This window comes from Berghia stephanieae, unplaced genomic scaffold (assembly GCF_034508935.2).
Source record: "Berghia stephanieae isolate SIO BIC M18660-M18661 unplaced genomic scaffold, UCSD_Bste_1.3 scaffold118, whole genome shotgun sequence".
Taxonomy (NCBI): domain Eukaryota; kingdom Metazoa; phylum Mollusca; class Gastropoda; order Nudibranchia; family Aeolidiidae; genus Berghia; species Berghia stephanieae.
This window is the reverse complement of record NW_027622157.1, coordinates 7,501-19,758: the sequence shown is the minus strand read 5'-3', so window position 1 is coordinate 19,758 and position 12,258 is coordinate 7,501. Positions and strand designations below refer to the sequence as shown.

Sequence of the window (12,258 nt, the reverse complement as noted above, 5' to 3'; positions counted from 1 at the left end):
GTATACCTTTTAAATTTAAATTTTAAAACTCTAAAATTTATATAGTTGGACAAGTAAAATAACGCAAGTAGAAATAAAATACTATGCCCTTATTTTTTGAAATTGGGCCCATTTCAAAATTTTTAAATCAAAAATTATATACTCAAAATTGTAAAAATTAAAAATTTAAAGGTTGGAAAATTTTAAATTTTGAAAAATTGTATCAATCATCAAAGTTTCACAGATCTTTTGAAACCCAACCCCTTTTAAATAAATATATATGATAAACATAGGAAATTTCTTTGGGAAATCTTCAAGAAAACCCCCAAAATTCTACATTCAAAAAAGGATAAATACCCCAAACCTTAATTTTGTACTGAGGTATTTCCCATCTTAAGTCAGGGTCAACTCGGCGACGAGATTCCTTAAAGTCTCTCCATGAGACATTTACTATTGAGATGAAGTTGTCAAAGTATTCTGGGTTATCTTTTCTCACAAATGTGAAGGCGTTATTAGATAAAGCGGTTGCTAATTTAGCTAATTTTGAAAGCTGTTGCAAGATATATTCTGGAATATCTTTATGTTGTTTTGATTTTTGGTCCTTCAGTATGCCCATTAATTGACCTGAAAAGATACAGTTTAAGATATTTGTTGAACGATGTAATTCGTCTATCAGGAATAATACCCTAGTTCAAAAAACTGTGGCAATTTGGGATAATCTAAAGTTTGAGACAAAAAATTATAATTCATTTAATATTTTAAGAGTGCCATTGATAAAGGACTTACTAATATAATATTTGATTTTGATGGATAATGCAACATGACATTGGATATTATTTGAATTTGTATACCTATTAATTAATTGAAACTCTCAAATGTATATAGTTGGACAAGTCAAATGAACGCAAGTAGCAATAATTATACTATGACACTTATTTGTGTATTAGCCATTTCATAATTTGAAATCGAAATTATATACTCAAAATTGTAAAATTAACAATGAATGTTGGTAATATAATTTTGAAAAATTTTATGTATGCATCAAAGTTTCACAGATCTTTTGAAACCTACTAGCTCTTAAATCGATATGATATGATACGATATGATAATTCATTGGATCTTCAAGATAACCCGAAATCTAAAATCCTACGGGTATCAAATACTCCAACATAATTTGTGACTTGAATTTTTCTCACTCTTCCTCTTTTTAGGATGTAACAATTAACTTTTGACGCATGTAAAGAGAGAAATGTGCACATGAATTTTTCACACATAAATTCTGGAAAATTCATCATCTGTTCTCATGACAGACATAATTCACCATGCAGTGCAGAGATAATGCTTCCTGTCTAATTACCACCTCTAAGTGATGAAAGCCATGACAACCTGCATCGTACACTGAAAGACTCTCAATAGAAAATAACCTTTTTGTTGCCTTTCTTTGTACATTTTCAATGCTGATAGAATGGGGGGGGGGGGGGGGGGGTGTGTGTTATATTATATATTTTAATATATATATAATATTATATATATATATATATATATATATATCTTAAATAAGCATAATAATATATGCAAATGCTGTATTCAAGGATAGGCTGAACGAGAGATTTGTACAAATTTATAAAACAAAATCTAATTTTAACCTTCATACCAAAACTTTAAAAGGTCAAACCCATTATTCTATATTTGCAATTCTAATACAGTCAGTAATGTGTAAATCATAATTTAATTCTAATAACTCATTTCCACGGTTGATCTGGAGTGATAGTTAATACTCAGTGGCTCAGTTGGACAGTGTCTCGTCGTGTCAGAACATTCAGACAATGTTTAGCGTGATCAGTGGCCGGTTGGATGACAGTGATCATGGAAAATTCAGGTCCTGATATTGTCTCCTTGGATAAAGCACTTTGCACACATTATCCCACTCAACTCAGGTGAAAATGAGTACCTGTCTACAAGCAGTAGTGACAGGTATTGTAAGAGTGTTATTACAATAAGGGCACTTAATCGGCAAATGGCAGAGGCTAGAAAGACCAAAATCTTGGTCTCCCTTGCCAACTGGCCAGTTATGTTTTGTTTTTTGCTTTTTAAAAAGACTTTGTAATAATATTGCCCGGCCCCTCCACCTCCCCCAAGAAAGTTTAAATGAATTATTGAAACTAAGAGATAATTGAAGAATAAAAAATTGTAAATTTAAAAAAAAAAAAAAAACAACCTAAGAAAACCATAATATAATTAGAACGCTTTTAAAAAAAATTTTAAAAACCCCAAAAACAATCAAGCAAAACTAAATAAATTTTTAAACATAATGAATTATTTGAAAGGCTGTCATTATCCCCAAACACCTGTCTGGGCCTGGGGATAATCACAGCGTATTTGAAAACATGATGACGTGCACTTATTTTGTTTTTGTTTTTTAAGTGTTCTACGGCGCTTGCAACACATTTAGGTTATACCAGCGCCACTAAAAAGGAAGAAAATGGGATAGTAAAAAGTTCTAGAATTACAATTAAAGCACCCAAGATAAAGTAAGACATAGGGGAACTGGAGACAAATAGGGATCAGATGTAGATTCCAAGAGCACACCACCAATTTACATAGTTTGAGATCACCTCTAATTCTCATCCGGACACAAGCACAAAATCCAACAAAGAGGAATACACTCAAATGCTAACATTATACATTGAAAATAACAAATATGATAATACATTATAACAGAGAGATGATTTTCAAGGAAAAAAATATCATCTCCCAACACAATAACTGTGCATTTGACTGTTTCCCTCCCAGTTAGGACTCCGGCCAGGGCCAGGACAAAACCAAGTAATCTCATTCCAAGACAAAGACAGAAAGCATGTTGGAAAACAGTTAGAAGGGGATAGAAGACACAGTATGTACCCCCTGCCAAATATGGGAGGTAAGTGCACTTATTTGCAGGTGTGATAATCCAATTCCTAATGGGCTCATTTTGGTATTTAAAATCTTTTAAAATGAAGAAAAATATTACAAAATTGTTAAACTAGGCCCAAAGCGGGTTCGGTTTGATAGGCTATATTATAGAATAGACAGACGTTCCATAATATTTCGAACAAACAGAGACACAACAAAAAAAGCCGGAACCTTCCAACACTCGAAGACCAAAGAATCCATCCATATTAAAATTTCTGACATTAAGCCTGTAAAATTCGAGAAGCTTTTCTACTGATCTGATAGCTCTATTCAAATCAAATAATTCTTGGCCATTATTTATTTGTACAGATCGTGTCGAGACCATCATCAAATTCATCAAACATACAGCAGACCACAAACACGACCCCATTGCATTCAAATCACCAAAGGAACTGTGTTTTCCGTCCACCAGTGCCGGAGTTAGTCATGAAGCTCATTCGGTAGAGTCACGATCTTCCCGGCCAGGAGGAGTTGTCGTACCAATAAGGTTGCGGGTTCGAGCCCCCATCGCAGCCGTGAAATTTTTATTCTCTTTAGGCACTTTCCTACTCACTTCATTTCTTGTGAATACACATCTATGTATTCAGTACACCGGAAGAGATTATAAGGGCTAAACTGTTTGACCGAGCGCGAGAAGGCGAGGTAGTCGGCTGTTTGAGCGCAGCGAAACTGTAACCGGGGTGGGGTGACTTACGAGTTCGAGCACCTTTCTAGGAATAATATTTTCTTTCTTTCTTTCTTTCTTTAAAAAAAACGTTTTATACTCCCTTGGCAAAATACTTAATTTTCAACTTCAACACGTTGACATCATTTCTGGTTACTCTAGAAGTTTGATCGACTTTTAACAGTTTTAATTTATTTACTTGTACTCACTTTTATGCTTATTATTTTAATTTAGGACACAGTGAAGACTGGATACTAGAGACTCTTTCCTGAGAAAGACATGTAGTTCAATTCGTTCACCTGTAATTAGGGTAAAGAGACATGAATTTTAAGCTGACTATTGTGTTTCTCTTACTTATAATGCCAGGTTCAGGCGAGATTTGTTGGGACAATGACAACTTTATACTTGGTGAAATTGCTCTAATTCAATCTGACACAGTTTCAAGATGAGAATCTTCTTTACTTAAAAAAAATTGCACAATTTAATCCATTTAGGAAAGCAGAAATTTGTCGTTCTCTATGAGGCGTTATACTGAAATATCACCACTTGATTATTCTGATCCAGAATAAGCGGGACAATAATTAGTTCAAGAATATCGCTGAGCTGATCATTGGTTGATTCGTATTAACTCAGTTTTTCTGCCTCCAATCATCACTCCCCCCACCATTACAGATCCATATTCTCGATATGTTATTTCATTGGTGGTATCGTCATTGAAACGTTCACCTCAACATCGATAGCTCGAAGTGTGTTTGTCTCTCGAATCAACTTCAAAAAGCAATTTATAATATAAATATTATGTAATCAACATGCCATCCCACATATTCTAATCCAAGGCCTGGAGTTCACGTGCTCACCTCAGTCGAGCAACTCTGTGCAAAGGGGTCCGCTTTGGTCTGAATTACGGATTTGTAATATTTTTTTAAATGCTCACCGAGAGTAAACATTTTGTGCGGCAACTACGTAGCAACGCTTATGTGAAATAAATATCCGAAATATTGTTGGTGCGTATTTACAATATGCACCTTTTATATCGACCCGTTTGGTTGTTGCTTCTCATTTGTGTCACTGAGTAATGATAATGATAATAATGAATCATTTGTATAGCGCATAAATTCCATGAGTGCATTCTCTAAGTCGCTTTTAGAAAAATAAGATATATAATTATATAAAATCTCAAGTATTAAATAAAGGCATGTGCTACATCAACAATAAGAAAAGCAATTGTCTACTTCTTTAAGACATATTCTATATACCAACATGTTTTCTTTTATATGAGATAATAGCAAATAAAATATGTCTAGTTTCTTTTGTAAATGAATATATAATGGCTGGTCTGATAATATTGTTGGGTAAAGGGAAATTGAGTGATTTTATGCCATATGCCTCTTTTTAAGTTTTATACCCATGATCATGATAATAGTAGTGTAATAATAGTGCACAACTGTGTATTCAGTACACATGTGGACGGAAAACATAGCTGTGTATTCAGTCCACTGGAGGACGGGGGAAAAAAAGTTCCTATTTTTATTTCCGGTGGACTGAATACACAGCTGTGTTTTCAATCCACTGATGGACTGAATACACAGTTCCTTTCCCCAGTGCATCAAATGACTCCTCACGGTTTTCACGTACAAATGCACAGTTTGCACAGCGAACACCATCAAAATAGGAAGGAGGAGAATTTGTACTGTCCACAGTAAAGAGTTCCGAAAAAGTGGCTCTCGCATGGTACGTGGCACAGCCGCGACGAAGAGGTTAGAAAGCAGCGGGCGTGCCTAGTGATTACCTGCGCGTGCAGTTGAGTGCAATAAGAATTTAAGTAATTATGTCTGTATTTTGGCTTTATTTATGGGTCATTCTCAGTGCAATTGCCAGAGCAGATGGATTCTCTATATAAAACCCAATGTGGAGTCTTTACAATTTACAATTAATAAATTAAAATTACTATAATCCTTCTGTAACGGTATCACGAGTGTGGTGAAGTACCGTACAAAGAGGTGGATGGTCTCAGTCGCAGAGTCGACTTGGGTTCCGAACCGTAACCGTTCTGTGGAGGTGCTCAAATAGAGATAGAGTAGGAAATAGTAATGATGATAGCTGATTTCATGTAAATTAAAAGGCAGCCGAGAGACAATGATTTCATGTGACCGGTTGCGGCTATGTCTCTCAACTGTTGTAGGAGTAGTAGTGTAAAGAAAATGAAGATCAGCGATTTCATGTGATGAGCACACACAGTCCAGTGGTTTCTATCCCTCGTCAACCCCGGTTCCTCGACCACCCACGTAAAGAAAGGGTTATTGAAGGAGTGAACGTCAGAAGGCGAATTATTCAATGTTTGAGGTTTATTGAATAAAGCAAAACAACATCAAAATTAGGGCTGGGCGGGTACCCGCGAGTACCCGCGGGTAATAAAGTTAAACCGGGTACTCGGGTAAAAGGGGCGGGTAACGGGTACCCGCTTCAACAAATGGAAACCGACCTGAGAGTGATCATTTTTGGCTGTTTTAATATTTTTGAACAAAAATTGGAAATAATACAATTTTATTTACATATTTACATTTACATGACATTTTTTCAAAAGATTTTCCTACTTTATTTTTCAATTACATTTATTTTTTTGTTTTCTTTGTTAATACACATTTGATTCAATTTTGGAATCAATAGGGTAAGACTATATTATATTAAATTTTATCTTTTAAAGGAATCTCAGGTACTTTTATTTTATTTATTATCTATTTATTTTTTTCATTATAGTTAATTATCTTCGTTTCTTACTTCAGTTTCGCTTCATTTGTTGTAATAAATAATAAATTAATTAAAAAATAAAAAAAAAATACCCGGGTACCCGGGTAATCAGATCACTACCCGGGTATTACCCGGGTAATGATTTGGGCGGGTAATCCCAGCACTAATCAAAATATGAAAAATGCATGATATAATAATATCGACGCGGACCCCAGGGAAAGCACCTACGTCACAACAATATCATAGATGGGCATGTTTAGGAAAATTGGGAATTCCCGCGAGGGTGTTCGACATGCTAAAATAAAATGGCAATAAATCACAAAATGCAACATATAAAAATAAATGAACTGTTACAGGTGAAAATGTGGTATCATAATAATATTCTTACAAATTGGTGGGTACAACAGCAATTTGATTATTGTGTAACACATGAATAAACAGTGTGCGAGTTGCTTGTTTGTAAATAAAAATGAAGATATTGGAATTACATCAATATTGTATAGAGAAATAGAATATACATTTTGAAGGCATGGATATCCCCAATCTAAGGAGAGTAAATTTGTCTTTTAAAGTTAACTGGAACAGGAGAAATAAATATATCAATAAAAAGACGTATCAACCGACACCGAGTACAAGGAAGACAATAATAATAATACTACTCTGCTTAGTTATCAGAGATACCTGACCTGTCGGAATACACACATGCGCTCACACACACTACCCCCATGCATCACTGCTTGCCGCGTTAGACACACATATACACACACGCACACACACACACACACACACACACACACACACACGAATGCTAGCCTATAGTAGTAAGGCGTAGTAGTAATAGTAATAAAATGGCATTCTATTACACTTCAATTATAAGGTCCGTTTGGAATTACTGAAAACTTTGCACTTTACACACATTACCCAATTCGAATGGGGGTTTTTTCTTCTGAAGTTTCAGAATTATAATCAACCAAATTCGACTCAGCTGTAAATGTGTACTTAGCAAAGCATAGTGACAAATGTTCTAAGAGTGCTAGATGATGTGTTACAAAAAGGTGTTGGACGAGAAACGTGAACTATCTATATGTCTATCTGCATATCTGTCTTATCTATTCATCCATTTATCCACCCATCTATCTATCTATCTGTGTATCTGTCTTTCTATCTATCTATCTATCTATCTATCTATCTATCTATCTATCTATCTATCTATCTATTTATCTATCTATCTATCTATCTATCTATCTATCTATCTATCTATCGATCGATCCACCATCCATCTATCTATCTATCTATCTATCTATCTATCTATCTATCTATCTATCTATCTATCTATCTATCTATCTGTCTGTCTGTCTGTCTGTCTGTCTGTCTATCTATCTATTCTATCCATATATCTATCTATCAAATCTATCCAATCTAATCTATCCAATCTAATCTATTTAATCTATCTAATCTATCTATCTATCTATCTATCTAATCTATCTCTCTCTCCCTCTCTGTATCTATCTATCTAAATATATATCTGTCTGATCTATCTATCTATAACTATATCTATCTATCTAATTTATTTAATCTATATAATCTATCTATCTATCCCCCCCCCCCTCTCTCTCTCTCTCTCTCTCTCTCTCTCTCTCTCTCTCTCTCTCTTCTCTCTCTCCCTCCTCTCTCTCTCTCTCTCTTATCTCTCTCCCTCTCTATGTATCTATCTCTCTCTCTCTCTCTCTCTCTCTCTCTATATATATATATATATATATATATATATATATATATATATATATATATATATATATATATATTTATGCGTGTTGGCGGGTACTTGTAGGTACGAAAGTGCTCGATAATGGTGGTTAGAGCTAATATATATATGTAACTTTTCACTCACATTATTCTTGCCAAGACGATTTCGTTTCTGTGTTCCGCCGACTGATGAAGTGGGAACACAGAAACGAAATCGTCTTGGCAAGAATAATGTGAGTGAAAATTTACATTTATATATATATATATATATATATATATATATATATATATATATATATATATATATATATATATATATATATATATATTATATTATATATATATATATATATATATATATATATATAATATATATATATATATATTATATATATATATGACTACAAAAAGTTCAGAATAGAGCAGCAAGGCTTGTCCTAGGTATTGGTTGTAATGACTCAATGGGTGTCAAGGCGATGTTGAGGGCATTTCACTGGCTACCAGTTAAAGCTAGTATTGAATACAAAATTGTTCTGCTTTGTTTTAATGCCATCAATTCACGAAGCCCTGCCTACATTCAAGACTTTAATGTGCCCTGCAACCCCAGTCGAAATATCAGGTCCTCAAAATTGTATCACCTTCAAATTTCAAATTCCAAAAACTAATCTTAAACGTTTTGGCGACAGATCATTCAGTAAAGTAGACCCTCTATCACTTGGAATTCACTCCCACTGTCATTCAGGCTTGAAAACAGCGTTGATAAATTCAAAAATGAACTGAAAATCTATCTCTTTGGGAAGTATTTAAGATAGATTATGCCAGGAATTATTGCAAAGTGCATACGTGTATGCGTACGTGCGTGTTTGTGTGTGTGTGTGTGTGTGTGTGTATGTATGTATGTATATGAGTGTGTGTGCATTCGTGTATACTTTTAGTTAATTGAGTGTGTGTGTGTGTGTGTGTGTGTGTGTGTGTGTGTGTTTTTTTATCTTATATGCATGTATGTATATTTAATGTGCACGTGTATACAATGTGTTTGTGTGTGTATGAATGTGTGTATTGTATATTTGTATTTATACATATATATATATAATATATATATATATATATATATATATATATATATATATATATATATATTATATATGATATTGATTTGCTCATATCACTGGGTATCTCCCCAGAATCGTAAATTAAATTCATCATTTCAGTTAATTTATCAATTTCCCAATCTCCTAGTGCTTCAATCAATTCTACATGAATATTGTCAGGTCCAGGTGCTTTCCCCCTATTCATTTTTCTGAGTGCATTCTCCACTTCAGCTTTTAAGATAGGTGGTCCTTCTATGGAGTTATGGATTTGCAGTTTGTTCCCTCTTTCATCATGAACAGCTCCTCGATGTATTCCGACCAACGTTGCAATATGCTGTTTTTATCCATCAGCACTGTACAATCTTTAGCCTTAATGCAGCCTGTTTGTGTAAATTTACTCTTCCTGTTCACTGCCTTGATCGTGTTGTGGAAGGTTTTTGGGTCTTTTGAATAGTCAGCTCTTTCTATTTGTTCACATTGCTCATTCAGCCAGGCTTCCTTTGCCTCATTACATCTTTTCTTTATTTCTTTATTTATGCTTTTATACATTGCCTCATTTCCCTTAACACATCTCCTCCTTTCCATCAGATCCAATATTTCCTGTGTTATTCATTTCTTTTGTTTCCTCTTAGTTACCTTAGGAATGTGTTCCTCGAGTGAGTTAGTGATAGAGTTCCTGGATGCGAGATATTTTTCTTCCAACTGTGATGTATTACTAAGTACATCATACCTATTTTTTACAGATACAGAAAACTGTTCTTTTAGTTTGTCATTGGTGTTTAGATATTCAATGTGAAATTTTGTTTGTGTTTTAGATCTTTTGAGCTTTTTCATCTTTAATTTTATTCTACCTACCACTGGTATATGGTCACTGTTGCAGTCTGCCCCAGGCATTGATTTTGTCTGTTGAACGGCGTTTCTGAATCGTTTCTGTACGATAATGTAATCAATCAGATTACGCGTCTGGTCTCCAAGGCTCATCCAAGTCCATATCCTCCTTGGGTGATTATAAAACCATGTGTTGCTGATGAACATGTCATGCGTTTTGCACCATTCTATTAGCCTCTCTCCTCTTTCATTGATCTGTCCTAAACCATGTGATCCAACAACATCTTCAATTTTTCTATCTCCAACTTTGGCATTAATATCTCCGATTACAACCTTGATGTCTTGAGCGAGATCCAAATAGTTTCCAGGCTTTCTCTAGGTCTTCGTAAAACTCTTCTATTTCTTCATCGGTATGACTTGTTGTTGGAGCATACGCCTGGATTATACCCACGTCAAAAGGCTTTCCCTGCAATTTTACCGCAATGATTCTGTTGGAAATAATATTTCATGGCCTTTCAACATTTTTGATGTTTCCGGATCGAGTATAATACTGACTCCGTATTCGTGAGTTTCACCACCAGAGTAGAATACTTTACATCAATTACAGATCATAGAACCGGCTCCCTTCCATCTCATTTCTGAAATCCCTAAGATGTTAATTGCCATTCAGTTCATTTCTTGTAGAACGTTTTCCAATTTTCCTGCTTGGAACATTGACCGCACGTTCCAAGTTCTTACTTTTTTAATTAAGTTGCAAGCAGTAGCTTGGTGGCGTATGGAACCACCTGCTGCGCATGGCATTCCCTACCGAGCGAGTTGATCGCACTGCAGTGCTGATCCCCATGCACGCTGTTGTGAGGACATACTATGTTTTGTGATATGATATTACTTTGCAGATTGTTACTCACAGTAGGCTGCAATTATTTTGTGTGAGGGCAGTTCCCATACTGGGCGGTTAGCCTCAGCCATTGTACCTAATGGTATCCTCTGCCTGACGATGTGAAAAGTTGACCAGTTCCATGGAGGCTGCTCCCGTCTCCTATCCATCACCTGCCTGCCGTGATTTCATGTAACCCTGGTAGGGAGGCTACTCGACCTTGCCCAAGGTTCTACCACAGGCTAACGGAAGAAAGGGAGCCAACAAATGTGGACTTCATAGAACAATCAGTTTAATGAGTCATATTACAAAAAAAATTGTTTCGTATTCGTATCTAGATAGAGAGAATGAGAAATAAGATCAGACCAGAAATCAGTAATCTTCAATTTGGATTTGTACCAGATAGTGGGACAAGAAATGCTATTATCACATTAACAACATTAATAGATCGCTATCTTGAAATGCAAAAAGATGTGTATATATGTTTTATTGATTACAAAAAGGCATTTGACCGTGTAAAACATAAAAGAGTTATTGACATTATGCAGAAGTTGGATATAGATGGCCAAGACATTCGACTCGTTAGAAATATTTACTGACTGGGAGCAAAACGCGGCTGATCAAATTGATAGTGAGGTCAGCGAGTACACACACATATAGCGAGGTGTGAGGCAAGGATGTGTCCTATCTCCCGACCTTTTTAACATCTACAGCGAGTTCATTCTACGTAAAATACAACTGAAGTCAGGAGTGAATATAGGGGGACATATCATCAACAATCTAAGATATGCGGATGACACTGCTCTAATCGCAGAATCAGAAAAAGAGTTACAACAACTACTCGATAATGTGACCAAACATAGCGAAGACATGGGATTAGAACTCAATGTGAAAAAAACAGAATGTATGGTTTTGAGCAGAAATAATGTTAAACCACCCTGCAAATTATCCTATCAAAACGAAGAGATCAGGAGAGTTGAAAGTTTTACATATTTGGGACACTTATTTCATCTGATGGTAGATCCACCCATGAAATTAAAAGAAGAATTGCTTTAGCAAAGAACACATATAATAAATTAAATTAAATCATGAACAACCACAACATTGAGATGGCACAAAACTCCAGGTAATGAAATCATACGTGTGGTCTGTGCTTCTTTATGGAAGTGAATGTTGGAAGATTAACAAAGAATGTGAACGTCGAATAACTGCAGCCGAAATTTGGTTTTATAGACGCATTCTTAGAATCTCATGGAAAGATAAAATAAAAAACGAGGAGGTATTAAAAGAAATTGGACTACGACCAACTTTGGTCAACACCATCAGAAAAAGAAAGTTAAAATTTCTCGGACAAATTTACTGAAAAAACGGTATTG

At 35.0% G+C, this 12,258-nt stretch overlaps 1 protein-coding gene and 1 long non-coding RNA gene across 2 annotated transcripts in view; both read right to left on the bottom strand.

The window, feature by feature from the left end:
• Positions 1-3,309, bottom strand: part of LOC144960993 (uncharacterized) — a 3,618-nt gene extending 309 nt beyond the window's left edge. Inside the window, exons 1-2 of the mRNA XM_078894350.1 lie at positions 3,103-3,309; positions 344-603 (exon numbers count right to left, since the gene is read on the bottom strand). Coding sequence (XP_078750476.1) covers positions 344-603; positions 3,103-3,301 — 459 coding nt within the window. The 5' untranslated portion in view covers positions 3,302-3,309. The remainder of the gene's footprint in view (positions 1-343; positions 604-3,102) is intronic.
• Positions 1-8,956, bottom strand: part of LOC144960992 (uncharacterized) — a 14,233-nt gene extending 5,277 nt beyond the window's left edge. The window contains exon 1 of the long non-coding RNA XR_013643013.1: positions 8,725-8,956. This is a non-coding gene — a long non-coding RNA (uncharacterized LOC144960992). The remainder of the gene's footprint in view (positions 1-8,724) is intronic.
• Positions 8,957-12,258: the final 3,302 nt, after the last annotated feature.